The 26,091-nt window shown below is 50.4% G+C and overlaps 12 protein-coding genes across 12 annotated transcripts; 7 read left to right on the plus strand and 5 right to left on the minus strand.

Annotated features, from left to right (window-relative positions):
- Nucleotides 1-200: 200 nt before the first annotated feature.
- Nucleotides 201-2,319, minus strand: CONPUDRAFT_102835 (ankyrin). The gene is made up of 7 exons (XM_007769691.1): nucleotides 2,239-2,319; nucleotides 2,025-2,191; nucleotides 1,710-1,931; nucleotides 1,587-1,651; nucleotides 1,517-1,541; nucleotides 1,385-1,467; nucleotides 201-1,331 (listed from the first exon to the last, which is right to left on the minus strand). Exons 1-7 carry the CDS (start codon nucleotides 2,282-2,284, stop codon nucleotides 350-352), a joined length of 1,590 nt encoding a protein of 529 aa, XP_007767881.1. The 5' UTR covers nucleotides 2,285-2,319; the 3' UTR covers nucleotides 201-349.
- Nucleotides 2,320-2,477: 158 nt separating this feature from the next.
- Nucleotides 2,478-3,405, plus strand: CONPUDRAFT_122613 (uncharacterized protein; the record flags this gene model as incomplete). The annotated part of the gene is made up of 5 exons (XM_007769692.1): nucleotides 2,478-2,523; nucleotides 2,577-2,618; nucleotides 2,677-2,699; nucleotides 2,769-2,911; nucleotides 2,970-3,405. The coding sequence occupies 5 exons, from the start codon at nucleotides 2,478-2,480 to the stop codon at nucleotides 3,154-3,156; spliced, it is 441 nt and encodes a 146-aa protein (XP_007767882.1). The 3' UTR covers nucleotides 3,157-3,405.
- Nucleotides 3,406-5,478: 2,073 nt separating this feature from the next.
- CONPUDRAFT_164735 (uncharacterized protein) lies at nucleotides 5,479-6,455 on the plus strand (the record flags this gene model as incomplete). Its single annotated transcript, XM_007769693.1, has 1 exon — nucleotides 5,479-6,455. The coding sequence occupies one exon, from the start codon at nucleotides 5,479-5,481 to the stop codon at nucleotides 6,136-6,138; it is 660 nt and encodes a 219-aa protein (XP_007767883.1). The 3' UTR covers nucleotides 6,139-6,455.
- Nucleotides 6,456-6,716: 261 nt separating this feature from the next.
- On the minus strand, nucleotides 6,717-8,773 carry CONPUDRAFT_164736 (uncharacterized protein). Its single transcript, XM_007769694.1, has 5 exons — nucleotides 8,584-8,773; nucleotides 8,205-8,528; nucleotides 7,840-8,143; nucleotides 7,762-7,789; nucleotides 6,717-7,698 (listed from the first exon to the last, which is right to left on the minus strand). The coding sequence occupies exons 2-5, from the start codon at nucleotides 8,280-8,282 to the stop codon at nucleotides 7,137-7,139; spliced, it is 972 nt and encodes a 323-aa protein (XP_007767884.1). The 5' UTR covers nucleotides 8,283-8,528; nucleotides 8,584-8,773; the 3' UTR covers nucleotides 6,717-7,136.
- Nucleotides 8,774-9,347: 574 nt separating this feature from the next.
- On the plus strand, nucleotides 9,348-12,375 carry CONPUDRAFT_164737 (DUF1793-domain-containing protein). The gene is made up of 11 exons (XM_007769695.1): nucleotides 9,348-9,651; nucleotides 9,708-9,818; nucleotides 9,872-9,949; nucleotides 10,004-10,267; nucleotides 10,315-10,605; nucleotides 10,654-10,881; nucleotides 10,931-11,212; nucleotides 11,267-11,461; nucleotides 11,514-11,676; nucleotides 11,730-11,989; nucleotides 12,042-12,375. Exons 1-11 carry the CDS (start codon nucleotides 9,454-9,456, stop codon nucleotides 12,051-12,053), a joined length of 2,082 nt encoding a protein of 693 aa, XP_007767885.1. The 5' UTR covers nucleotides 9,348-9,453; the 3' UTR covers nucleotides 12,054-12,375.
- Nucleotides 12,376-12,710: 335 nt separating this feature from the next.
- Nucleotides 12,711-14,800, plus strand: CONPUDRAFT_53990 (uncharacterized protein; the record flags this gene model as incomplete). The annotated part of the gene is made up of 9 exons (XM_007769157.1): nucleotides 12,711-12,879; nucleotides 12,931-13,088; nucleotides 13,138-13,401; nucleotides 13,459-13,695; nucleotides 13,742-14,024; nucleotides 14,076-14,258; nucleotides 14,308-14,390; nucleotides 14,438-14,630; nucleotides 14,682-14,800. 9 exons carry the CDS (start codon nucleotides 12,711-12,713, stop codon nucleotides 14,798-14,800), a joined length of 1,689 nt encoding a protein of 562 aa, XP_007767347.1.
- A 177-nt stretch (nucleotides 14,801-14,977) lies between these two features.
- Nucleotides 14,978-15,812, minus strand: CONPUDRAFT_53748 (thioredoxin-like protein; the record flags this gene model as incomplete). Its single annotated transcript, XM_007769137.1, has 5 exons — nucleotides 14,978-15,149; nucleotides 15,202-15,335; nucleotides 15,389-15,464; nucleotides 15,515-15,601; nucleotides 15,652-15,812. Coding segments are annotated over 5 exons (630 nt in total), but the record flags the coding sequence as incomplete, so codon positions are not given.
- Nucleotides 15,813-16,055: 243 nt separating this feature from the next.
- On the plus strand, nucleotides 16,056-17,655 carry CONPUDRAFT_54793 (uncharacterized protein; the record flags this gene model as incomplete). The annotated part of the gene is made up of 7 exons (XM_007769229.1): nucleotides 16,056-16,094; nucleotides 16,144-16,238; nucleotides 16,302-17,028; nucleotides 17,078-17,133; nucleotides 17,193-17,309; nucleotides 17,362-17,468; nucleotides 17,522-17,655. 7 exons carry the CDS (start codon nucleotides 16,056-16,058, stop codon nucleotides 17,653-17,655), a joined length of 1,275 nt encoding a protein of 424 aa, XP_007767419.1.
- A 134-nt stretch (nucleotides 17,656-17,789) lies between these two features.
- On the minus strand, nucleotides 17,790-18,733 carry CONPUDRAFT_89543 (orotidine-5'-monophosphate decarboxylase; the record flags this gene model as incomplete). Its single annotated transcript, XM_007769696.1, has 3 exons — nucleotides 17,790-18,328; nucleotides 18,378-18,489; nucleotides 18,548-18,733. 3 exons carry the CDS (start codon nucleotides 18,731-18,733, stop codon nucleotides 17,790-17,792), a joined length of 837 nt encoding a protein of 278 aa, XP_007767886.1.
- A 125-nt stretch (nucleotides 18,734-18,858) lies between these two features.
- Nucleotides 18,859-21,958, plus strand: CONPUDRAFT_143604 (tRNA pseudouridine synthase D; the record flags this gene model as incomplete). The annotated part of the gene is made up of 10 exons (XM_007769697.1): nucleotides 18,859-19,121; nucleotides 19,177-19,326; nucleotides 19,375-19,807; nucleotides 19,862-20,033; nucleotides 20,080-20,446; nucleotides 20,493-20,572; nucleotides 20,621-20,895; nucleotides 20,947-21,163; nucleotides 21,214-21,433; nucleotides 21,485-21,958. The coding sequence occupies 10 exons, from the start codon at nucleotides 18,859-18,861 to the stop codon at nucleotides 21,849-21,851; spliced, it is 2,544 nt and encodes an 847-aa protein (XP_007767887.1). The 3' UTR covers nucleotides 21,852-21,958.
- A 243-nt stretch (nucleotides 21,959-22,201) lies between these two features.
- CONPUDRAFT_54674 (MFS DHA1 sub-family) lies at nucleotides 22,202-24,055 on the plus strand (the record flags this gene model as incomplete). The annotated part of the gene is made up of 9 exons (XM_007769223.1): nucleotides 22,202-22,253; nucleotides 22,303-22,355; nucleotides 22,416-22,533; nucleotides 22,587-22,611; nucleotides 22,692-22,799; nucleotides 22,857-22,940; nucleotides 22,988-23,412; nucleotides 23,472-23,888; nucleotides 23,949-24,055. The coding sequence occupies 9 exons, from the start codon at nucleotides 22,202-22,204 to the stop codon at nucleotides 24,053-24,055; spliced, it is 1,389 nt and encodes a 462-aa protein (XP_007767413.1).
- On the minus strand, nucleotides 24,037-26,071 carry CONPUDRAFT_102860 (glycosyltransferase family 32 protein). Its single transcript, XM_007769698.1, has 2 exons — nucleotides 25,712-26,071; nucleotides 24,037-25,646 (listed from the first exon to the last, which is right to left on the minus strand). The coding sequence occupies exons 1-2, from the start codon at nucleotides 25,996-25,998 to the stop codon at nucleotides 24,311-24,313; spliced, it is 1,623 nt and encodes a 540-aa protein (XP_007767888.1). The 5' UTR covers nucleotides 25,999-26,071; the 3' UTR covers nucleotides 24,037-24,310.
- Between the last annotated feature and the right edge of the window lie 20 nt (nucleotides 26,072-26,091).

The following is a 26,091-nucleotide window of genomic DNA, read 5'->3' on the forward strand; positions in this document are numbered from 1 at the left end:
AGGAGACAAGCATGCTAATGTACCAACAAAGTCCTCCTTCTGTATACCGTAATAGACCGTAATAGCACTTCTCGCCCATTCGCCTATTCGGGTCCCTTATTGATTTACTACATCACTGCTTCCGCTTCGGTATCCTCCGATCAAGTCGAGACCTTGCGCCCCTTGTCGCGCGGGCTCCCGTTTGCCGCAGCGAGCTTCGTGGTGAATGATAATATTATCCATCGTTCTTGAATGTACAATCCATAGATACAGTGCGAATATGCTACTAGTACACATGAACATGAGCAGGTAAACAAACCGAGGACTCGCGGTCCACGTCCAAAACGCCCGATAAATATCACTCTCCACTTCAACCTCGTGCTGACTGCGCCGATGATCCCCGTCGATGATTCTGTCCCGAACGCTCCGCATGACTTGACGAAGACAAAGGCTTGGACAACAGATTGAAAGGTAGCCGACGTCCGATCGCTGAAACAGGATTCTCCCTTTCTGCCTTCTCAGCCTTTGCTGGAGGATCTGGAAATTTAGCATACTGACTCGGAGGCCCAGTATATTTTTCGGGCTCTTTCGTCAACTTATCCTCAATTCGTGGTAAATCCGATGATGTCGTCCGTGTCAAGATAGGTAGAGGCGATAAGGATAGTTGGTGCGACCGCTGTGGCGGATTGGTACCTGCCCGTGTCCTAGCATCTGTAGGTCCTGTGTTTAGATTTGGCGAAGCTACCGGCGTCGTGCTCGTTCTAAGCTGAGCAGCAGAGAATGACGGTCTCAGACGCCTACGTGGCGTAGTCGATCCAGTGATTGCCATGGCTCCTAGGCCGCTGAAGTCATCCCCATTCGCGGCTGGCCCAGCATAACTGTACTGGGTGCCATTGCGCGACCTGTCGTCGTTTTCCCCACTACCGCTCCGATTTCGCCGCATGTATTCCTTGATCGCATCAGCGTCCCTTTCTCGCATTCGTGTCACAATGGGAGACAGAGATGAGGTATGTTGCGATGAAGGGGTGAGTGAATTGGGTTGTGAAGGGGTTCCTTGTACTGTGGCGGAATGAGGGGGGCGAGGAAGATGCGAGTTCGACGATGCGGCGGAAACAGAAGAAAGACTCGTGGCCTGTACGACTCCGAAGCCAGCACTGTCTGGTTCATTGCTATCCGAAGTGTTTGTGGTTCGACTACCGCCTGAACCGCTGCGCAGTCTCGGACTGCTCTGGTGCTTCAGCGATAACGGGGGTGGCAAATCGTTATACGAAGCATTCTGTGGCACAAGCATTCTACGCTTGCTGTTCTCGGCATGTTGACGCGCGTCGTTCATCGTGTCCTGGGTGCTGAAACTATCCATTCATCGTCAGTTCAATCGAATCCTCAAAGAAGGAGGTCTTCGTACGAATACGCATAATCTAAAGCCAGAAAGCCTTCATTATTCCGAGCATAAAAGGCACAACCGCGCTCTATGAGGATTTGGACGACCTGCTGACGAGTGAGCTTATGCCAGGAGGAGATGCCGTGCACGACGAACAGGTATATGTCCCCAAGAGCTTGCGCTGAACCAGATCAGATCGACTTAGCACATGAATGAGTAAACTCACTAGTGCAGCGGAGTGTTCCCTTTCCCATCGGGTAAGTCGATATCCGCACGCCAATCGCAGAGCATCTTCGTGTAATCAACATGAAGCCACGTTTTAAATACTATGAAATTGGCCTATACTCACGCGAACGAGTTCCTCGTTTCCTCTGAGAGCGGCAAAGTGAATTGCTGTCTTACCCCCTACATTGGACCAATCAAGGATGGAGGGGTATCGTTCATAGTACATCCTTGCCATGCGTAAACAAGCACCCATTAAATCCACTTCTGACGGACCAGGGGCATATGGATCGAATGGAGGAGGTTTGAAGTCGGCGAGAAGCATCAATACTGTATTCCCTTCAGCATCCTGAAGGAGCAGACGGTGACATTTAGCCCGCCAATTGGAAGCGATTGCTCCCAAAGGCTGTTTATGATCGAGTCAACTGGCAGGTATGCTTACACGACTCAGCTCATCATCGTCATGACCGGCATTCAGCAAGAATTCGAATGTCTCTTCATGTCCTAGTGCAGCAGTCCAAGCTAATGATGTGAAGCGGCGAGGACCAGGGTCAGGGTTACGCATATCGGTCCTTTGTATAAGCCGCTTGGCCAGAAAGAGGTTGTTTTCTGTCTGCAAATGAGTTTCAAAGATGAGACCCACGAAACTTGAGTACCTTTGATAGCCCTTCGGAGGCGTTCTGTAGCATCCTTTTCTACCATCTGGAGATAATGCAAATGGTGGATTCAGAGCCGCGTAGACTTAGAGGAGAAGAGGAGACAATTGTGGATGGGATATTCCCGCACCGCATCCGGGACTGCATGTCGAGACATGGTCTAAATATAGGCTCTCGAAACTCGCGTGGCCAGCTGGATTACCGCCGACGTCTTGTACGTCTGCGTCAAACCGTTTGCCATGCCCAAGGTCGTATCGCGTTCTGCTGTATCTTCGTCTGCCGATGGTACGTGACATCTACGTGATTAGAGTAATAGAAGGCTTAAACATTTGCCTCAGCTCAGCCCACCGCTTCGGCAACGGCAGCGCTCAAAGTGTACTGTGAGTTCACATGTTGTCTTCGCCACAGCACGCCCGTGGTCTAACTGGCTGTTCTCAGATTGTATATGCGGTGAATTTATCGTGAGTTATTGATGAGTCCTTGAATTGTCTACGGATAGTGTGATTCATCTTGGCATACTCGCAAAGTAGCTGGTGATTGACAAGGCACTCTCTACTCTCCCAAGACGTCAGACAGACAATGCACACATCGTTCAATGTCAAGACAATGAGTTTGGCAAGGCTAAGGTGTTCAAGCTCAATGCTCAAAACGCGGTCCCAGAACTCATAGAAAGGTGTGTAGGCCCACAGGACCTTTGGGGTCATGCACACTGACCACTCGTTCTTTTGCAGACAAGGAGGACACGAACGACAATGGAGGTTCTGTTGTCCCCGGTGCAATTTACTGGTTGCTTACCAGTCTACACCCCCGCCCATCAAGTCAGGCTCCTACTTGTATATTCCAAAGGGTGCTCTCAGCCAGGTACAAGGTCAAATCTCAAGGGAAGCTTTTGAAAGCGATGATATTGACATGGAGTAGGTAGTTTACAAATGGTATGATCGATCAGTGACCCGACTTGTGAGCTCGAGGGTCATCGATATCATCATCAGTCGATCAAGACCTGTATTGGATCATAGGCGACCTGGTAAAACATTAATGAGACATTGCCGTATGAAACAGTGCGAATCATGGCGAAAAAGAGCGGCTCAGCTACCGTTGTAGAAAAAACTCATAACGCAATCACGAAAATGAATGCGTTCATACAGTGTGAATAGAGATGTCATCAACGCCGCACAAAAGGTTGGACAGGAAACAACACATGCAGAAACAATCACTCACCTCACGCGCAGTGCACAAACCAAAGGACAGATGGGAGTGGAAGAAACAAAAAAATTGCTTGAAAGGATCGATTCGCTCTCCAACGACTTATTTGGCACTATTTATCAGTCGACTTCTCTAGGTACAAATATTCCACAACAACCACTTGGACACGTCACTCACATTTCAATTGGTGCAAGCCTTGAGCTTGATGAACGATGGGTAAAAGCTGCCACCGTAACCGAGCCCAAAAAAAACTGTGGGCACTCAGTACGTATCAAAGCAAGACACGACAACCTCAATCAGCCTTTTCCGGATCTCGGTCACGGTTTTCTTCAAGTTTCCTTGTCTACAGCGGTATGCATCATTACACATTAATGCATTCAAATTCTCGTTTCAGCCAGCTGGTATAAACTGGCATACCTCAAAAAGGACCTTCGCAAACTAATTGACAGAACGAGCATATTCAAACTACCTATAGCTACCTCGTGAAAGAGATCATTCGCGTACATGCCTTGATGAAGGGCTCTACACAGCTTGCTATCGTTTGTGCGTATAGGTTTCAATACTAAAAATCTTTACTCAAGACATCCTTTTACCCAGTCAGCTGAAGTTTCAAACGTTAAGGGGGATGAATACTTGAGTACTGAGACGCTTCATTGAGGTATGCGTTCTGGATCCGCAAGTAACTCTTTTTAAATCGGTGATTGACGCCATTCTCTTTCAAGTTCGATTGTGTTGCTAATGTCCTAGTATCATTTCAAACGACCGCATGGATGCACTCAAAGAGTGGTGGTCCCGCTTGCCCGTAGCTGCTCGTACCGAAAGAGAAAGGTCGGTGGTGAACGAAGAATCAACACTGATTATTGGAACAAGTTATTGCAACTAATTCTCAAATACAAAAACCCCGCATCGGACATGGGGCCTCCAAGTCGGCAGTCGGTCCGGGTGAGAACTACACGTCGATGGCTCAATCTGTTCAGTCTCTTACATACCAGTCCATTCGGTCCATTCCTGTTCAAGGCGTACAGCAGCGTACAGCCCGTACGCGCCGCGCACTGCCACGCGCTGATAGTAGGCGTTGATAAATCAAAGTGCGATGTCTGATATGCTTCCGAGCTCGATCACCGAACCAATGTGGTTAGATGTAGTTAGATGTGGTCGTAGATGATCCCATATACAAAGTGCCAAAGGTCGCGGAGTCTGATTTAAGATTGCAAAGGAGTTATCTCTGGTCATGATCCTGGCGCACATGCCATCGTCAAAGGAAATTGAACGGCAGGGAACGGACAAGATAATGTGCCTTTTGAGCGCCTATGAGTATCTTTTGGTGGTAGACGGTGCGCCGGTCACCGCACTTCTTTGGAAAATTTACTCGATGAGTCTACTTCAAGGACTCGCAAAGATAATCCCTACATCTTACACTATCACTCAAAAAGTCTATCTGGCAGTTGAAACATTTGCGCCCACACCGAGTCATGTAAACCGTAAACTCCTGTCAACATGTCAAGGGCCCTCAATACGTCATACCATCGCGATGGCGAAATGAGCGTGGAAATAAGACCAACGTTTGGTCAAGGTGTCGGTTCGGTTGATACGGAAGTCGGAGCGAACAGCCGCGAGGGGAGCCTGGACGAGCACGCATGCACATGGGCGAGATAGAAAATTTCGTGGACAGTTACAAACTGTCCTGCAACGTTGCCGGGAAGGCAAACACCGAGGTGGGGAAGGGCGAGGGTAGTAGGGGCCGGCCGGTTCTCTTCTCCGACAGGGTTGCCCACCAGAGTCAATGACGCGCACTGCAATATTAGCGTCCGCTAAGGTAGGAGAGCGGTAGGAGAACGGCGGATCCCATGGTCGGCGCACGTAACTGTCGGCGTAACGTCAAGTTGCAAAATCTGGCTTGCCAATTACTTTACCCTGATTAAGGATAACAATGGCCTCTTGACGACAAGGCCTCATGTTTTCAAATCAGCACTTATAAACTCTTTACATCTGGCCCGACTTCCGGGCCAGATCCTCCTTCCTCGCCCTCTTTACTCTATGTTCTTCCCTCGTCGTCCTTCGTCTCCGCCGCCTCCGTCGCGGTCGCCCAACCTCGTGCCGGTCTCTCTTCCCTCTCCTCCCCATTTCTCAAATAAGCTATCCAAATCACCGTCAGCGGCCAAAATGCCTCTACCCGACTCGGGTCCTACCCCTCTCAGTCCTATCGGCGTCCGACTCATTCAGCTGAGAACAACGCGCTCCCAGGATAGGCTTCGTAGTAAGCCAAAAGCCAGCACGCTTTCTCCGAACGCGCAGCCCAGCGAGCGCGAAGGTCGGATCCCCCGTAAATCTGTCTCCACCTCAAACTTGAAGCTGTCGCCATCTAGCGCACGAACGCGTCGCGTGCCAAGCCTGAGCCCATCTCGGTGCCGTTCCCCGCCTCCTTCACCATCTATTGCATCCCCTCCTCCCCCAGTGCCTCCCATCCCAGCATTCTTGCGCAATGTCACAGAGAAGCGAACCGCTATTCCCCCAACGCGAAGCCCCCGCCCATCGCCTAGACATTCTTCCTCTGCCTGCTCTAACAACACCATCCTTGACCTCTATCTTAACCGTGACGAACCCCTCGAGGCTTGCAAGCAAGGATCTCAGGCTGGCGCCGTTACTTGCATGCAGTTTTTCGCGATTCATAATCCCGAGTATGAGGTCAAGGCATGAAATCAGCATTGAACGCACGAGTAACTTCAGGCTTCACCTTAAATCGACTCACTCGACGAAGCACGCACAGCATATTGCCTCTGACGCATGATCAGATGAATCAAAATGGATGATAGTCGTCTGGTTTCGACGTACACGGCTGAAATCAATCCTCTACCTATGCGCATGGACTTTCACAACTCTTCATTTCGGACCTACACATTATTCTTCCTCTATATTAATGACTGACGTACCATACTCTTTTTGCTCCCGCTATAGCTAGTCCGTATTGCATCTCGTCATCGCCTTCCTTTCCTTCGTATCATATTTCCTTTACCGCATACCTTATCGACGCCACTGTACCATCAGTCGCCACCATGCATCTTCGCTGTTATACTCCGTTACTCTCTATATAGTAGCACTCATACTTACAGTATAGCCACTCAGTAATCATGTTGTGCAATACATAAATTTACTCAGTACCACGTAGACACGTTGGCAATCTTTGAGGGGTTTTAGAAAATGTTACATCGGATCCGAACACAGGACCTACTGGCCGAGAATATCAGATCTTGAGCTTGAATATTTGAATGTTAGGCGCCAACTAATGTTACAAATTATCAAAGGACTGCACTATGAGATAGGCTACAGCGTTACCCGGGGTCTTGACTCTTGATCAATATTAATCGATAATCGTTCAAAGCACAACATGATGCAGTGCCAAGTCGCAAACCCCATCCTGAACATGACAAATATGTAGAATCACTTGTGGTGAAAATCGGCTTCGAGTTTTAGCGGATATTCTGGCGTGCATGAATACTAATAGCTAAGAGCGAAGCTTGAAGATGCATGTACATTGCGATATACAGTATTCGAAGTAGCAGCTAGCGATGATCAAACGGCAAGAAAAAAAGCTCGGCGTCAAATAACATCAGAAATGAGGGCATGATCAAAGATACCTGCCTGATGCACCACCAATGATGCAAATGGGGAAGTACACACATGTGAATGTCAGGAAATCAGAGTCCCATTCTCTCCGCCAACGTCCGGTCGTGTGCGCTGGTGCCATATGCGTGTGCACCCGTAGCACCATGCCCGCGCGCCCTACGGCTGTTGCCGCCGCTGCCTCCACCACTACCGCCGCCACCATTCCGTCGTGAAAACCGATCCCTGTCGCGATCCTTGTCCCGCTCCCGCTCCCTCTCACGTGTCCTGTTCTTCTCACGATACCGGTCACTTCCTCGGTCTGTTGGCGAGCGTGGGCGCGTCCTCGCGTCCTCGTCAACGTCCATCTTCCCATGGCTTATTTTACTACGAGAGTCAACACGGGGCGAGCGCGAAAGATCTCGCTCCACTGGACGAGAAGTAGGTGCACTCGAATGCGTCGGCGAGACACGAGGGTCGGATAGACGAGGTTTCTTGTGTGCACGAGGACCGGTAGGAGGCAACTTCGTTTGCCCATTGGCATTGACGATGGCAGAGTGACTAGGACCATGATAACTTTCTCGGCTTGAAGTGTAGGCGTGTGTGGTAGGGGCAGTCCGCCTCTGGAATGTCTCATATGTCTTCTCAAGCTCTGATCTGCAAAAGACGGGTGATAGTCAACTTCCATGAGTTGCGAAGACTAGCGATTGAACTACATACGATAGAGATGTGATGACCGAATGTGATTCTAGAGACCTATCTGTGAAATTTGTTAACGGGCCGTCTGGGACGACGTACCTCGCAGTGCAGTTTCCAGCTTCGTAACGACATGGCGTAGCCCTTGTACCTCTTCCTTCAGCCTCCCAGTCTCTCCATGCCTGAGCAAGTCGTAAAGTTCATTGTTCTCGTCCTGGAGAAGTTGCACACGCTGGGTGAGCGCTGCATTCACCGTACTTGACCCTGCAGTGGGGGTAGCCCCCTTCGAAGCGTTTGAAATATAGGGGAGGAGCATTGTCATAAGTGCTGAAGGGAGCATAGCGGAGGTGCTTGTCTGTAATTCAGGCTGTGCGGCAGGCTGTTGGCGCAGCCATGACAGCTCTTTCTGAGGCAGAGGGGGAAGTCAGCACACGACGGACATTCTCATTAGGTGTGAATTGACCGACCGCCAGCTGAGATACTTGAGCATCGCGTTCGCGTAGGGCTGCCTCTAGTTCCACCTCCCTAGGCGAGGGCAGATTCATGGCGTGTCGGACAAGCGTGAACGAACCAGGTCGGCGTCTGCCGGCGTCTAGGAGGCTGCACTGGGGCGTGAGGTCGACGAGGCGCGCCGCCACTGAATCCAGACACAGCTTTAGTCATATGCTCTCCGACCCGCACGAGCCTCTATTGATCACTTGTCGACTTGGTCGCAGCTTAGCGCTAGCACTCCCCCTCGGAGCAAAAACCAACACATGTAAGTTACAGGTTCCAAGGGTCTTGAAGCTCAGCTGAGCATATGTATCATTAGCTCTCACTGCTTCTTTTGAATGGGTTTACCCTCACAGAGCTAGCCCTACCCCATCCTGCGATACTGCTGCACAACAGTGCTGCACACTCCACGATGGTGATATCGATACTATCTTGCGTCGGCCGTTTTGAAGTCTTGATTTTTGTACACCAGCCAAAGAGGATAATTTTGAATCTACCTTGACAAAAGGACTCGCTGCGCCTGCCCGACGCCCGCAGCCAGCTGAGGATGCACCAGGAACGAGTCCTTGTGCTACATGTCAAGCTAATAATACATCACACAGAAAACCCTTGCTTATCGATGCTCAGAATATAGCACAAGTCAGTTGCAAGCGAGGTGCGCCGATCAACGGATTTTACAGACAATATTCAGTGGGCCTACTCAAAACCAGGCTATATATTAAGAGGTCGATAGAACTGCGTCCTGACTAGGCGTGTGCCAATAGCGGGAGCTAATACGCAGAGGCAACTTTAGAGTCTCTCCATCGGTTCAGCGAGACCGCGCTGCATCATGTATCGTGCTCTGCGAGAGGATGCAGAGAAGCTTGTGGACGTCTTGACATTCTGACACAAAAGATAAAAGGGGAAAGACCGCCAGGGACAGGCCGTTCTTGAGGCCGACAAAGTACTTGTCACGAGTCCTCGCGCCCTCATCTACTTACTAACCTGCGCCTCAGACGTCCCACAACTGTCCCACACCCACACTATCCCACATGTCACACGTCCCCAGGACTTGTTCTACCCATCTCTCATGAGCTCACATGTCCAGGTCATATTCTTTGGACCCTGTCAATGCTGGCAAGATGATGCTGCGAGACATATGAACGTGGCTATTTATGAAACTGAGACTTGCGTATATATAGACGCTCACAGAAATGCGTCGCCTCCATTCTTCAGCCGGCGGCGATGGGTCTTTTCCAGTTTCTCTCGTGTGCCTCCTTGGCACTCTTCGCGTCCAATGTCGGTGCTGTCTCCTGGACCGCTGACCCGGTAAACCCGTCATCCATCCCTCTTGCCGTCCGTACTCCGTACCTCTCGGCATGGCTTCCCCAAGGTGCCGGGGCTGCCCTCGGCGGTACATGGCCGCAATTCTGGACTGGCACTGTACGTTCAGCGTATGTAGCTTATGTCCACGATCTGATCAATCCATTTCGCTGTAGACCCTCGGGTGGGCTGGTTATGTTCGCGTCGATGGCATCACCTATACCTTCCTTGGCGCCCCCGACGTTCCTAATCTGAGCCCCGCTTTAGCAACTCAGAAAAGCATGACAGTACGCGTGGCGACGAGCCCTACAGCGCTACAATCCACTAATGCCTTTCGTAGTACACCGCGACTCAGTCTACCTTTGTGATGAGTGCTGGTCCTATTGACCTCACTGTCAACTTTCTCAGTCCTGTCGAGGTATGCAGGTGTACTTAGTTGCTAGGTAAACGCGTCCTTCTGATGGTAGCACAGCCCAACGACCTCGTCAAGCAGTCTACTCCGTTCTCGTATATGGCCATCTCGGCCGTTTCGAACGACGGAAACACCCATGCCGTCACCCTATACTCCGACATCAGCGCAGAGTGGGCTTCTGGCGACCTGTCACAGGCTGTCAACTGGACCTCCACCACGTCCGGGGATGTCTGGACCCACCAGGTTATGCCCGAGGACCAGCAGATCTACGGCGAGTACGACGACCACACCCAGTACGGAGCTGCCTATTATTCCACCCAGAGTGTAAGTGCTATGGCCCGCAGTCGAGCATCTATTCACACGATCTTCAGTCCACTGGCGCCACCTATCAGACCGGAGAGGATACCGTCGTTCGCGCTCAGTTCATCAACAACGGCGTACTTGCTAACACCGAAGACACCAACTTCCGCGCCGTCAGTGATGATTGGCCTGTCTTCGCCTTTGCTCATGATCTTGGCACCGTTGGCACAACCGCTACTGCTGAAGTCCTTTACACTGTTGGTCATGTCCGCGATCCTGCCATCCAGTACATAGTTGCCGGCGACAACTTCCAAGGCCGTAGTATCTACATGTGGACTCAGTACTCAACTGTTGCCGATGCTGTGAGTATTATCGTGATAAAACCTAATGAGTGAACTCAGAAGCAACAGATTTCGGACTTCGTCGGCAGCTACTCGACTGCTCTCTCTGATGCCAACACTTTCGACGCCAAGGTGAAGAGTGATGCCACCGCAATCTCGGACAACTACTACGCTATTGTTGCTCTCTCCGTTCGTCAGGCCTTCGGTGCCACTGAACTTACGACCTCCAAAGCCTCTGATGGTTCATGGAACACCACCGACATCCTCATGTTTTTGAAGGAAATTTCTTCGGATGGTGTGAGTTTACATCCTATCTCTACGTGCATAGATTCTAAAGGATGATCAGAACGTCAACACTGTTGACGTCATCATGCCTGCTTGGCCCGTCCTTCTTTACACTAACCCCACGCTCGGCAAGTACCTGCTACTCGGCTTATTCGAGTACCAAGCCACCGGCATGTATCCTAACCAGTGGGCTGCACACGATCTTGGTGCATCGTACCCCAACGCTACTGGACACAACGATGGGAACGACGAAAAGATGCCTCTTGAGGAGTGCGGTAACATGCTCATCATGACCCTTAGTTACACACAGAAAGCCAATGACCAGTCCCTAATCTCAAGCTATGTGAGTGGCAAGTTAGCCTTGCCATCTTGAAGAAAAGGCATGACATTTGCGCAGACTCAGCTACTGGAGCAGTGGACTGGTTACCTCGTCCAAGAAGCCCTCATCCCTGCGAATCAAATATCCACTGATGACTTTGCTGGCTCGCTTGCCAACCAAACCAATCTCGCCATCAAGGGCACCGTTGGCATTCAAGCTATGTCCGTTATTGAGGGCATGCTCGGAAACACTGCTCAGCAGCAAAACTACAGCGTATGTCACCGTCAGATCGCCTCCTCAAACGTGCATTGATCCATTGCGATAGTCGATTGCTACGAGCTACGCTCCTCAAATTTTGCAATTCGCGACCGCCAATGGTCACCTTGAGCTCAACTACAACAACGCCACAAGCTGGGGTCTTTCTTATAATCTCTACGCTGACAAACTTCTCGGCACAAATGTTTTCAATCAGTCTGTTTACGAGATGCGTAGGTGCCCTCGGCTCGTCAGTCCTCACAGCGCTGAGATGATTGGTTTACAGAGACTGCTTGGTACAAAACTGTAGTTAACCAATACGGCGTACCTCTTGACACCCGCCACACCTACACCAAGTCTGATTGGCAGATGTGGACTGCCGCTTTCATGACCGATGACTCCGTCAGAGACTCATTCATCGACTCCGTCTACGCCTTTATTGGCGATGGCGAGAATAACATGCCCTTCAGTGACTGGTATGATACGCTGACTGGTGTTAGTGATGGCTTCCGTGCCCGCCCTGTTGTCGGTGGCCATTTGGCTTTGGTGCGTCCCTATACCCCGTCACCATCAATGGCGATGCTAACTTACAGCTCAGCTTGCCCTCTGAGTCCCACTAGTAACTAGTGTTGCCGCATTTGGCGAACTGGCTGGAACCAAGCCGAAGAAACTTGCACTTGCACTTGTCATCGGTCCAGATCACACACCTCGTCGCTGCATAGAGACTAAAACTCCGAAGGTTAACACTTGCTTGGTCGGTATTGTGGCAAGACAGTGTGTTTCAAGGAGTCGGTTTGAGCTGGTTTCTCGAACCGCGGCAACACTAGTAGTGGCTAGAGACGTATGTACTGGTATACTTTCGGACGTTTTCAACTTTCGTGTAATTATCTCTTCAAGCTTTGTACAGGGGAAATTAGGCATATGCATATCAGAGTTTGACCCTTATGGATGAACATGGCGATCTCGGCATAAACTCGCACTCAAAAATACATCTGTACGTAGCCGAGGGATCTTCGATTAAATTCCTCGTGACGTCATGTACGTCAAAGTTCTAGAATTTGATCGCGAATACAATGAACAAACAGATCTAGGCAGACAGAGGCCGATTGAAGACCGATCCAAGACGCGCCAATGGAATTGATCGAAGCTGGGCAATATATTTTAGTACAGCCCATGGCAAGACTAGATGTCTCTCGCCTTTGCCTTCATGCTCAAACGATCCCGAAGCCAAAGTCCCGTTCTATTCTCCAAGAACACCAAGCAGAGGATGTCAACTTCGACTTTTAATCCACGCAAAATTGCCACCCCGGAGAGCGGAGCCGCTGCTCAGCAGAACTTGCCCTACATCCAACTTGTTGACGAGCTTAAACAGCCCGTGAAGAACCCAAAGAAGGGGCGTTCAGTCGTACACTGGATGCGCATGTGTGATTTGCGTCGTGGGTACTGATAAGTTATGCATGTGCTTTTGTTGACGCGGGGCGTACTAGTCGTTGATAACAGGGCCCTTTCTCGCGCTTCTATCGAGGCCAAAGAAAATAACATACCTCTCGTCATTCTTTTTGTGGTTAGCCCTCAGGACTATATTGCCCATGACAGGAGTGCTCGCAGAATAGACTTTACCCTCCGCAACTTGGAGGTCTTGAAAGTGAGTACTCAACTATCGTTCAGTCTCACTGGTGCTTACCCGCGTGTAGACCTCATTGAACGAGATGAACATTCCACTTTATGCCATCACCCATTCACCACGCACTTCATTGCCAGAGCGCGTCATTTCTTTTGTGCAGTCGGTTGATGCAACCTGTCTGTTTGCCAATATGGAATACGAGGTTGACGAACTCCGACGAGACATCAAAGTATGTCAGTTGGCCAAGACGAACAATATCAAGACAACTTTCTTCCATGACAAGTGCATAGCCGAGCCTGGGCTCTGTATGACCAAAGACGGCAGAGCGTACACGGTGAGATATTGGCTTTGCCAAGCTTACGAATGTCACTGTAGCTCATCATCAATTTAGGTGTACTCACCATACCAGCGGTTATGGTCTACAATTGTTAACGGTAATTTGGACACATACATGCGCGAGGCACCACCTATTGCTGCAAACTCTGCCGAGGTCATGAAGGATCCAACCTTATCGCCACTGTTTGAGCAACCGATTCCCGAGTTTGTGGGCGGGTTCAAATTAGAAACCAACAATAAGGATGTGATGACGAGGGTTTGGCCCGCGGGTCATGACGCAGCGAAGGAGGTAGTCGGATCCAACACCCTATTGGCAAATAACTAATTGCACGGTCCAGGTCTTATCTCGGTTCCTGCGTACCAAAGCTCGTGCATCTCAACTAGGGGAAGTTGACCCGCTCCTAGAAGGGGCAGAAGAATCCGATAGAAAGAGCAGGCTGAAGGAATACGGCAACGCTCGTGACCGAGTGGACAAAGATACCACCTCCCGCCTGAGTGCTTACCTGGCCGCTGGCGTCATCTCTCCGCGTGAATGCGTCAGAGCGACCATGGAGCTGCAAAAGGCTGGCAAAGTTGACACATCACGAGAGAATGGCATAGGTAGATGGGTGCAGGAAATTGGTGCGTACTTTGTTGAAGTGCATTAACTGAGTGAAACTGATAAACCTTTAGCTTGGAGAGATTTTTACGTTAGCGTACTTGCTTACTATCCCCGTGTGTCGATGGGGAGACCATTCCAAGAGAAGATGGCGAATGTCGTGTGGGAGAACAACGAAGAACACCTCAAAGCGTGGCAAGAGGGCAAAACTGGAGTTCCGATCGTTGACGCAGCAATGCGGCAGTTGAACTCGATGGGTTAGTGAATCGCTCCCTAAACGTATTTTCTCCTACATTCAGCCTGCAGGTTGGATGCATAACAGAATGCGGATGACTGTTGCCATGTTTTTGTCCAAGGATCTCATGCTTGACTGGCGCCTTGGTGAAAGAGTAAGTCGCGTGTCCGTCGAAATGCATAAACCTGACACCAGAAATAGTATTTTATGCAAAACCTTATCGACGGAGACTTAGCATCCAATAATGGCGGATGGCAGTGGAGTGCATCAACGGGAGTGGACCCTGCGCCTTATTTCCGTCTCTTTAACCCGTATAATCAAAGCACCAAGGGCGATCCCAATGGAGAGTATATTCGGCACTTTGTGCCAGAGCTGAAAAATGTATGGGGCCCAGGTATATGTGACAGCCATCATAGACGAAGAAAATGTGACTGACAACAAGCAGATATCCACAACCCGCCCGCGAAGCTCGCAGAGAAACTTGGTTACCCGCTTCCTATCGTAAAACACCACGAGGTCAGAGAACGAGCTTTAAGAAGATATAAGAACCCCGGCAAGGAGTAAACGGAAGCTGCGAAACACAGTCCGGAGGCGATGAGATTCTGTAATCACGTACATACTAGGGATCCTGTATTTTACAGCACGAGTAACGAAGAACCTTTTTGTTGTGATCAGTCCATGTCAAAGTCGTCATCATCATGCGTGGCTTGAAGTTTGCCCGGTCTGCTTGAGGAAGATACATTATATGTGATATTGGACTCGAATTGATTCGCCTTTTTCAAGGCACCTTTGGCAGTTGATTAGAGTGACGAGTGACCAATTGGATGAAGACGTACCGCTGTTGGACAACCTAAGTTCCAGGGCAGCCGTCTCAAAGGCATCAACGTTCCCGAGCTCTTCGAAGCCTACGAGTCTTCAAATTGTAAGTTTGTATTTCAGCTTTGTGATAAAGCTCGGATCCATACTTGTCCTTGGACACCCCGTCAATGAAACACATAACACAAGGGAGAACTTTGATGCCCAATCTTTCCACCAGGAAAGGGACATTCTCTACGAAGACGCGTATGAAACGCGTATTGAAGTATTTTGGTGCTAATTTCTGGTAACTGATCAGTTTCGTTGATTCTGGAATCATCGTCAAACCATGCTTACGGCCAGATGTTTGTCCATGATTTCACATCTGCGGAAATTCGAATGGTAGAAGTGTATCACACATCGTGGCTCATTCCTACATGATCTGTGAGTACACTACGCGTGCGACTAGGCACGGGCACTCACGCACTTATTTGTATAACCTCCTTCTCGTTCGTGATCTCAACGTAACGGCCATGCGCACTCTGCTGCATTTCCTTGACCTTTTCCAACCTTCGAATCAACTCAGCAAAGGGGCACAGATCCGCTGGAAAGGGTGTTACTCTTTCTTCACATATGCATAGCCTTTCTCTCTGACCCCGGGGTCGTCGTCGTTCTCAATTTCAGCCTCGAGCTCTGCGAAGATGGCATCGTCATCCTCTTCATCACGGACGGATTGGACGATTCTCGAAGCCAGATTTTCCGCCTTTGCCTGAGAGCTAACAACTGCATAGTGAGCCAAGATGAAACTGAAAAGAGCGATGTTGGGATTTACCTTGCCATCTTATTGCAGTGTGAAAGCAGAATGCGTACCAAGTTTGAGAGTGTGAATTTCACGCGGAATACGCGAGAACACAGACGTTCGCACACCTGATCAGCTGGAACCGGCGGGACCTGATCAGGACGAGATCTCCTATTTGGGTCACACTCAGTAGCTCACCCGTTTTGACAGTGAAGTCATTGCATCATGAAGCTCATCGGTAAAGGCGTCGACAAGGAAGGAACAGTCAGTGCAGGTCCTAAATGGAAGGGAAATAGCATCTAACTTTGCACAGGGACATGTCACTTTGCGTCCTGAGGATGATGAAGACATGTGGCATCTTTACAACCTCATACAAGAGGGGGATAACGTCAGGGCACCAGCCATTCGGTCAGTTCAATGTGTATGAGACCTCCTTCCTTAACTTTACAACTTGCTTTGCATTCTGTGTAGACGAGTGCAGAATATCTCGTCCACAGGATCTACTGAGTCGAAGCGTGTCCGGCTCAACCTCACTCTAGCTGTCACTCGCACCGAATTCTCTTCCTCAGGCGCTGCATCTACCGAGGCAGCCACATCGGGGACAGGGGCCGCTCAAGCAGGTCCACCGACTTCCACGACGTTACATATCACGGGAACTGTAACATCCGAGAACCCTCATGTGCGGATGGGCGCATTTCACACCCTCGACATTGAAAGCCATCGTGATGTTCGCATTGAGAAGTTCCAAAGTTGGGACAGCGTCGCACTTGGCCGTGTAGAAGAGGCATGCGTTCCAGGAAGAGGGGCTGAAGTGGGAGCTGTGGTATGCGGTGAAGGCACAGCAGCTTTCTGTCTCCTGTCTGAACATCTTACCGTCGTGGCCCACCGCATATCAGTCCCCATACCGCGCAAGGCGTCTGCTCCTGGTACCCAGCAACATGAAAAGGCGATGACAAAGTTCTACGCTACGCTTTTTGAAGCCTTCATCCGGCATATACCTTACGCATCTCCCAGCATACGAGCCATCGTACTAGCGAGTCCTGGTTGGGTGCGAGACAGTGTGTACGATTGGATGCTGGGAGAAGCAAGTCGCAGAGGAGATAAGACTCTCGCCAGAACATTGCGGGAAAAGACGCTGCGGATTCATGTGAGCAGCCCACACGTTCATAGCCTCATGGAAGTTTTGAAAAGCCCAGAGGTACCGTGCTTCTGCATCCTGCATCAAGGAAGCTTTGACACACCCTTAGATCAACTCACAATTGAAAGAGACAAAGTTTGCCCGCGAAGGGGTAGTCTTAGACAAGTTTGTCGCTTCTTGGCTACATAGTGTCGAATCCATATAACGTTTGCGCATCCTGACAGATTTTTCAAAATGCTCGGAGTGGACGAGATGCGAGCATGGTATGGGCCCGATCATGTTTGTCTCGCGGCAGAACGTGGTGCAATTGGTACACTTCTGATCTCTGACGAGTTATTCCGGTAAATATTTTTATTTTCTTCCTTTCAGTCGAAAAAAGTAACACACGCACAGAGCAAGTGACCCAGCAATAAGGAAGAAATATGTTGCTGTCACTGAGGGCATAAGGCAGAAGGGTGGCGAAGTTGTTATCTTTTCTAGTATGCACGAGTCGGGACAGCGTGAGTACAACTCTGTGGATTTGCGACCCATGATCATTTCCTTCTCGTTGTAGAGCTTAACCAGCTTTCGGGTATCGCTGCCATCCTCACTTTCCCATTGGACGTGGAAGTTGTCGAAGCCGAGGAACGGGAAGCAAAGGAGGAGGAAGAGAGGCTACAGCAGGCAAGGATAGATGGTGGAGGATAGAGTTTTATCAGGTGGCATTTCAACCGTGTTTGCCTACTCCAACAGCAACACTTACCTGACGTCTTCCTTAGAAATTCATGGAGAACGAGTGTCAATATATTGATGTACAAGAGCGGAAGGGCTACAGCACTGTTTTACTGGGACAAAACTCGCTCTTCATACGCCTCCCACCCTGCTGTCCTATAGCGCCCAGCCTGGTTTCGCACCTCTTGGATATCGAGGTTTTTAGGACTTCCGTATACACCACGTCCAACGATGATGATATCGCACCCGCTCTTGAGTATCACTTCCCGAGGCGTGCGATATTGCTGCCCCATAGCGTCCCCTTTACTTTCAAGACCAACGCCTGGGGCCAGCACCAGAAAGTCGTCTTCGCCTGCTGTTTCACATGTCGTGAGACCAACCGTCTCCATTCTTCTTTGAGCAATGAACCCCATGACGAAGTTGGGGTTCGCACGAGCCATACGAGCTGCCTCTTCTGTGTAAGAGCCAGTGGCTAGGGAGCCATTGGAGCTCATCTCTGCCAGAAGTAGGAGACCTCGCCCCAGGGGTAGACCCACAGAGGCCAGGCCAGTGATGATGGAAGGGCCAGGAACGGTATGTGCGTTTGTAATGTGTGCCCAGCTAGCGATCTTGTACACGCCACTGGAGTACTGTAGAGCGACAGTGTTACCTTGAATACACATCAATGCCTGTGTGTGACCGTGAAAGGGATATCGAACCGATGTCTGCAAACTTCCTGTCCTCGAAAATCAAGAAATCATGTTTTTGACTAAGAGCCTGCAGTTTCTGGATGAGACCGGGCGTGAAATCCTCAATGATGTCGATATGAGTCTTGATACCGGAAAAGAATAAGCATCAAGCTAAAGGTAAAAAGACGAGTGAAGGTTGCCTTGATTAGACAGACATATGGCCCGACAGCGTCAATGATTGCGAGGAAATCATCAGCAGAGGTGACGTCGACGCTGACAGAAAGGTTTGACTTTTTGCGGACGACAGTCTCAAGGAGAAGCCTTGCTGCGGCATTGGGGTGATTTTGAGCTCGGTAAGCGTATGTGCGGAGGTGAGGGCTTGACATGTTCTACTAGTAGAGATAAAACATTAATGAATATCACTTAAGATTGATATAGAGTTGTCTATAGATATAAGATGAGTCCATAAATGAAGGGCGCCTAATCCAAACGCGACTTGCCTTTTTATCTCATGGCCTCCGTTAACAAACGCGACAATGACGATCTCAGCCAACCGCCCTCTCCCAAACGTGTCAGAGTCGACGAATCAGTTGCAGAAGACAAGGCGCATGATAGCCCGCAGACGCTGGACAGCATACTTCCTCCAAGTCACGCTCTTCTAGGTCTTCCACCCACAGGAGACGCACTCGGTGTTCAGGTCTCGGAGAAGGATGTTGGCATATCCGAGTACATTGGACACGACGTCGCTCCAATTCATGCAATTATCAAGCAAAGGTATGCATATTAGAAATTCAGTCTTTTCACCATGTTGAATTGTACATTCCTCTAGGTTTACGGACTTCCTGGTGTATGAGGTGGATTTGGACCATGAGGTCGTCCACTTGAAGTCGCTTGCAATGCCATCTTCAGCCAAAAAGGTTGGTGCAGAGAGTGAACCTGCCGTGGCGACGTCTGACGTGAAAACCGAGGGGACACACAGGTACGGGCTATGGTTTACCAGTGATTTTGTTTTAATATTCCTTTATAGCGAGGTCGTTCCCGCAAACGCAACCAAAGCAAGCGAAGCGCTAACTGTACAAGAAGTGCTTGCTGAAGAAGACGTGAAGGAGAAGGAAGATATCCCTGAAGACGAGAATCCCTCATGGAAAGCCACTTATGCGGAGAACTTGGCCCGTTTCCTCTCTGACGAGTCTATCGGTCAACTCAAACAAATGTACGAGGAAGGTCCTGAGCCTCCTCGGATTAGTGACAATGGATGGGTGACCAGGCCCGCTCAGGTGGCTGATGTTGAAGGGCCTGCACGGCCCGTAGATGCTCCCGCAGAGAGCGCAGAAGCGGAAGCGCCAAGTTCCCGAGGAAAGCGAAGTGGAGACCGTGGTCGAGGTCGTGGACGCGGCCGCGGCGGTCGGGATAAGAGGGGTGGGCAAACTAGGGAAGACCCTCGTAAAATCGTTAGCAAGGTCAGCCTCGAGCCTGAAAGTCCCGTATGCAATCTAACGTCCTATCTTTATTAGCCGATGGATGACAAAGCAGAGCGTACAGCTTTGCATAAAGCCATTCGTGAACTATTCGGTGGCAAGTTGGAGAGTCAGACCGACACGACGTCCAACGATGATGAAGGCTCTCGTATTATGATTAAGTGGGCACGAGTGGGTGGCGGTGGTGCTCGGGGTGGTGCCCGCACTGGTAGGTGCAGTATGCGTCCGATCATCTTTTCTTATCATCGTTATAGCCAGGGGTGAGCGCGGCGCGCGTGGAGATTATCCTCCGTACATCCATTTTACCCTCCAAAAGACCAATCGCGATACTCAAGATGCGCTAGCCTACATCTCACGGACCATACATTGCAATGTTAAAGACCTTTCTGTCGCGGGTACCAAGGATAAACGAGGCGTAACCGTTCAGCGCGTTTCCTTGCGACGCGGTAACAGGTCCGTAGAAGATATCTGGAAGGCGGCTCATCAACTCGGCCGGCGGTCAATGGAGGAGGTTCTTTCACAGCGTGGCGAGCGAGGTGTCAGGATTGCGGACTTGAACTACCGAAAAGCTGGCCTTGAGCTTGGCATGCTGAAAGGTAATGCTTTTGTCATTACTTTGCGGTAAGGTCCTGTGGCACAGAAAGCACAATGACTAATCTTCAAGTAGGGGCGTGCAAGTTGATTCTATGGAGACCATTGACAAGTCACTGAGTGTTCTTAAGCACAAAGGTTTCATTAACTACTATGGTGAGCTAATCGTTAAGAGAACGTATCGGGAAGGTTAATTTCGGTCAGGTATGCAGAGGTTTGGCACCGCTGCGGTGCCCACCCACTCCATTGGCCTAGCATTTCTAAAGTCAGATTGGCATAAAGCGGTGTCCCTGATTTTGCAAAAGAGACCAGGCGAACATCCCGACGTAGAGGCAGCTCGCGATGCATGGCTCACAGATGGTGACTTGGATCGAGCACTTGCATTGATGCCGAGACGAGTTGTTGCAGAGCGTTGCGTTCTTGAAAGCTTCAAAAAGCAGAAGGGTGATACTCGTAACGCGATGGGAGCTTTGTCAACTGTCAGTAAGCGTGTCACCACCTTGAAATTACCGTTGACAAGGATATTCCAGATTCCTCGCAATCTGCGCCTGATGTACATCCACGCATATCAATCTTATGTTTGGAATGCCATAGTATCAGAACGCATCCGAATTCATGGCTGCGACAAACCGGTGCCCGGAGATTTGGTGTTCACGGCTGAAGGCGGCAAAGTCTTGGAGTCAGAGGGCGAAGGTGACGAAATGCGAGTAGACGAGGACCTTGCAGCGGATCAAACCAAAGAGCCTGGTAAGAAAGTCATTTGTGAGTCCAAAGCATGAATGCTAAGAAAGAAACAGCTAGCTCGCGTGAACGCAAACGGGCGGCCCGCGCAAAATGGGAGCCACCAAGTGTGAAAACTCTCACAGAAAGCGATGTCGACCAGTACTCCATCTTCGATGTGATCATGCCGTTGCCTGGACGAGATGTCTCGTACCCAGGGGGTAAGCTGGGTGATCGCTACCGTGAATTTCTAGTAGCAGATGGGCTGGACCCTGACAACTTTATCAGGAAGCAGAAGTAAGTCAACCTCAGGAACCATTGGACGAGTCTCTTAAAACTCCGATGCAGAGAGTACACGCTCAATGGATCCTACCGCAAAATTCTTCAACTGCCGAAAGATATTTCTTGGTCTGTCCTTAAGTACACGGATCCAGACGTCCCCCTCGCTCAGGCGGACGAAGACGCTCTTCTCGGGTTTGATGCGCCAGCGGTGGATGAGAACGGCAAGTTCCTTGCTTTGCAAGTGAGACTGACACTGGGCACGGCTGCGTATGCAACGATGGCCTTGCGAGAAGTCACCAAAATGGACACAAGCTCTCACTTCCAGAGTGGACTCACATTAGCTTCAGAGGATCAGAAGTTCCGTGGCCTAGGCGACGATGATGAGGCTACCAAAAAGGATCTTACCGGGGATGTGGATTTATCTGAGCCTTAGGTGACTCCATTGATTTACCTGTGGATTACCGGTCCTTGGTACTTCAATCCTTGTAAAACAAAGTAGCAGACAAGCATCGCGGACAATATATGTGGATTTGTCCTTGGGTACTTTGCATATTGTAATGATGCATAGATGTGCATATGTTGAAGTACTTTAGTCTGAAGGCAAGGACGCCATTCATTATTCGGCGTACTTGCGGCGCCCGCGGCCGACGTTGACCCGTTGTTGCTGCGATGAGGCAGCAACACAAACAGTCCTCTCGCACTGACCCTTGCTTGGCTAGTTACTCACGTCGACGTATCCGGTACACCTGAGCTTGCTATCATCCAGTTCTTCGAGGCAGCACCATGGCCAGGGTCGAAACCGTCGTGTTCCTATCCCTTGTACTTGACCTGTTTGGTGCGACCACTGCAGTTATGACCAGTCCCACAACTAACACAGGCTTTAGCTTTTACCATCCCCTTGCCCTTATTTCCACGAATCATCGAGTGGTATACTGTGGTACGTTAACAACAACTATCGCATGTTTCTAGTTCTTTGACAAGGCGCTCTAATCTACAGAGGGAGAGTTCTATCCCGGATGGATTTCTATCGCGAACACTCCAACTCGTGTCTGCTATTCGTGGTCTTTTCTATCATTCGGCGCAGAATTCGCAGAGATGGGACGTTGTCCTCCTTGGTGTGTGATATTCTCACAGAGCCTTCGTTCGTCTGACGACATGCATTGCTCAGGGGGTCTGATGGGATCCGTATTCTCGTACGTTCACTAGCATTGTCACTTTTGCCCGCTAACCAATGGTGGATCTTGCGTTTGCCACTATTACACTTTCGTTTTAGCACGCTCCAATTTCTAGTCTCCCCAAAGATTGGCTCATTATCCGACAAATATGGACGTAGGTTTGTCCTTCTGGTCACGATGGCGGGAAACATCTTGTCAGCCATGGTGTGAGTAAATGTCCTCCAAACTTGCACCTGCTAACTTAGATGCATTATCTGCTACAGATGGATCAAATCAACTACGTTTGCCTCTTATATGCTGTCCCGTGTCATTGGAGGACTTAGCGAAGGAAACGTCCAGCTCGCCACGTACGTACTAAACTCTTAAGGGCGAGCCTTTCTGATGTGACTCTTAGCGCCATCCTATCAGATGTCACCACACCGGCGGAACGATCTAAAGCGCTAGCCCACGTTGGGATTGCATTTGCTATCTGTTTTTGCATAGGTCCACCCATTGGAGCGTACTTCGCATCTAAACCAGTCCCGCAGGCTGTTAACGCGTGGGGCTATGAACTTAACTTGTATGCTGTTCCAGCGACGCTCACACTTGTGCTACTCATCGCCGAAACGTTGTTTCTGGCTGTCGCACTCCCCGAAACACGGGGTCACAAGGCCGGGCGGAAATCAGAACAGAAGGCTGATATCGCCAACTTGCGACCGCTCATTAAACAAAGCAAGGAGAAACGACTCCAGCTCCTTCAGACTCTGCGCCGCCTGCACTTTCTTTTCCTGGGCATATTCTCCGGTGTTGAGTTCACATTGACCTTCCTTACTTTCGACCGTGCGTACCCTCGACGTCATAGGTGAACGCTTTTGATTGACATGCACTAATAAATATAGTCTTCGACTGGAATAACAAGCAGAACGGCGCCCTCATCGGATCGATAGGTATTATTAGTGCCTTACTCCAAGGAGGCTATGTGCGCCGGTCAACCAGCAAGATCGGCGAGGGTGCCATGGCCAAGCGTGGTATCGTCAGCTGCGCCCTGAGCTTGGTCCTCCTTGGTCTCCTTCCTCGATTTGTGACAACACAGCCCGCTGTGGCCATGCGGCTGCTTCAGGGGGCGGCTATCTGCCTCGCATTCACGTCTGCAACGGTGGTCAACTCGCTGACCTCGTATGCTTCGTTGCAATGTGATGATGGTGTCCATGGTGAGTCTGGAAAGACTGATGAGGATCCTCGACTGGCGAAAGGCAAAGCTCTCGGTGAATTCCGCTCGGCTGGTCAACTCGGGCGTGCTGTCGGCCCGCTGCTCGGTATGTGCCCTCGCTATGATCAAGTACCGTGGCTTCATCTGATACCGTTTGTTATCATAGCCTGTGCCACGTATTGGACGTTCGGCCCGTCAATTACTTACTCCACCAGTGCGCTGGCTATGATCTTCTTGGCTGGGAACATAGTCCTGCCGAAGCTACGAATCTGATTGAGGGCATTCAGCATTTATGGAATTTAAACCTGATTTTGTTTTGTTTTGCTGCCTACATGTTTACTGTAAAGTCGTTCCGCAAAAACTGTAGGTCGTCGGACCAATGAAAATAAAATAAACTGTCTGTCCAACGCTACGGTACTATATATATCACGGAAAAAAGTTCCTAGGTCAAGTGGTATCTTAAGTGAACGTCCTATAAAATAGGTGAAGCAGGATTAATAGGCGTATCAGTAGTGTATGTCGTCTGTATTACGAATCTCGCTGGGTATCGTGCTCAAGGTCAATGAGTGGACTCGCTGAAGACGAGGAGTGTGATCGACTCCCCAGGAGAGGGCGAGAGCTCTGTGCGCCGTCCGGCTGCAGAGCTGGCTCATCTCTATACAGGCCTGCCCGCTCGAGATCTGCTGCATACCTCATTTTCTCGGGTGGAAGTTGGGATGATGGGGGGAGAACGCGCCCTCCCTGTTGCGGCGGTGGGCTTCGGGGACCGAGTTCCATGGCTTGCTCCTGCGTGAATATTGCTGGGAGGAAGAACATAACACCCCGGGATCGCTGACGGCGATGAGGCCGTGCCGGTGCACGTGACAGGGGCAAAGTTTCCCTAGAGATGCCAAGGAAAGAGGCTGCGCGATCAAAGACCCGCCGAGCAGAATCAACCACAGAGGAGCTGGTCCGTGAGTTAAGGGAAGGGAATATATCAATCGAAGATGACATGTCGGATGGCGCAGGAGACGCTGAGCGCATGTCGAACGGGAGAGGGAGAAGAGATACATGGTCCTCAATTGGTGACTGAGGCATCGAGTCCGTGGGTGACGGCGGTTGAGTGGACGCAGCGGACGGAGGGAAGGAGGACCAGCGGAGGTCGACTGCCCAGCGTCCATTGCGTTGACTGATCCTTGGAAGGAGAACATCATAGCCACCAATCCTTCTTAGGTTGTTTTTGCGCTGCTTGGATGGGAGCGCAAGCCGGTAAATGCCCACAACCAAGATTATCAGACCCAGCCACATCAAACCCTTGCCCCAGTGCGCCAAAAAGCCGATGAAAGCAGCATCGTCCGCGTGCCAGCTACTTCCGTAGAAATGCGCAAAGAACGAATGGGGTGCTTCTTCCGGCTTGGCATTCTTACCGTACAGTGATTTGGGAAGGATTCGGACTTCACCAGGGTCTTCAACTGTGATGGGCCTGGAAGAAGTGAATAAACTGTACTGAGCGGAGAGGAACATGGGGCCCGTCGAGAACATGACGGTGGGATAGTTGAGCACCCATGAATGGTCGAAGGTGACGAGGTTGTGGATGGTCTGGGAAAGGAAGGGGTGTCCCTTCTCCGCAAACATGAGGTCGTTGGAGACGCCGACAGGAATTGTTTTTGGGAGAATAACGTGATTTACGAGCAGAGGGTCGAGGGGACGCAAGCATCCGACGTCGAGGTCAAGGTATATGCCACCAAAGTGGTGAAGGACGAAATAACGAATCACGTCGGCACGCTGAATGGTGTACTCGTAGTCGTCGTATGTATCGAGGAACCATGGGTAATGCTCAGCAATAAATTCGCGAGAGCTTGCGTCGGTCCACAGCATGTACTCGCTGTAGCCAGGTGAGCGATAACGATAAAAATAGGCGAGACGCTGGGAGAGTATGGGGGGACGTACTAGTCGGGCATCATATCGCGGCAAGCCTCAGAGATGGTCTTCCACCTTGGAGGGAGGGTCTCTGACTTCCATGTCTGGTGGATGATGCGGGGGATGCGTTCTACTTGGCCGTGTTGCGAAGCATCCCAACGGGTAGTGTTGTCGAGGAAGGGGACGTCGCGCTCTGTGAGGTAGGCGGCGCTGTTTATTGCGAGAAAGTAGGAGACAGAGGAGAGGACGACGGCAGTGCCGAAGAGAACGAGACCAAGCAGGGCAAGAAAGATATAGAGGGAGCGCCTGCGGGCCATAACAAGTGTGAGGGAAGGAAAAGAAGAGACAGAAGGCGAGGAGGAGACAGACAGGTACAACTTGACAAGAACCTATCAATCCACATTCCCTTA

Source organism: Coniophora puteana (genome assembly GCF_000271625.1).
Source record: "Coniophora puteana RWD-64-598 SS2 unplaced genomic scaffold CONPUscaffold_5, whole genome shotgun sequence".
NCBI lineage: Eukaryota > Fungi > Basidiomycota > Agaricomycetes > Boletales > Coniophoraceae > Coniophora > Coniophora puteana.

Bases quoted from the DNA above. Each gene is read 5' to 3' on its own strand.
- CONPUDRAFT_102835 (XM_007769691.1), bottom strand. From the start codon at position 2,284: ATGGTAGAAAAGGATGCTACAGAACGCCTCCGAAGGGCTATCAAAG. The intron at 2,192-2,238 runs GTACTCAAGTTT...ATTTGCAGACAG, and splicing joins CCTCCGAAGGGCTATCAAAG to AAAACAACCTCTTTCTGGCC. The intron at 1,932-2,024 runs GTAAGCATACCT...CTGCTCCTTCAG, and splicing joins ACGATGATGAGCTGAGTCGT to GATGCTGAAGGGAATACAGT.
- CONPUDRAFT_164737 (XM_007769695.1), top strand. From the start codon at position 9,454: ATGGGTCTTTTCCAGTTTCTCTCGTGTGCCTCCTTGGCACTCTTCGCG. The intron at 10,882-10,930 runs GTGAGTTTACAT...AAGGATGATCAG, and splicing joins AGGAAATTTCTTCGGATGGT to AACGTCAACACTGTTGACGT. The intron at 11,677-11,729 runs GTAGGTGCCCTC...ATTGGTTTACAG, and splicing joins TCAGTCTGTTTACGAGATGC to AGACTGCTTGGTACAAAACT.
- CONPUDRAFT_164736 (XM_007769694.1), bottom strand. From the start codon at position 8,282: ATGAATCTGCCCTCGCCTAGGGAGGTGGAACTAGAGGCAGCCCTACGC. The intron at 8,144-8,204 runs GTCGGTCAATTC...CCTCTGCCTCAG, and splicing joins CTCAAGTATCTCAGCTGGCG to AAAGAGCTGTCATGGCTGCG. The intron at 7,699-7,761 runs GTATGTAGTTCA...CGTCTTTTGCAG, and splicing joins TCGGTCATCACATCTCTATC to ATCAGAGCTTGAGAAGACAT.
- CONPUDRAFT_102860 (XM_007769698.1), bottom strand. From the start codon at position 25,998: ATGGCCCGCAGGCGCTCCCTCTATATCTTTCTTGCCCTGCTTGGTCTC. The intron at 25,647-25,711 runs GTACGTCCCCCC...ACCTGGCTACAG, and splicing joins CGCGATATGATGCCCGACTA to CGAGTACATGCTGTGGACCG.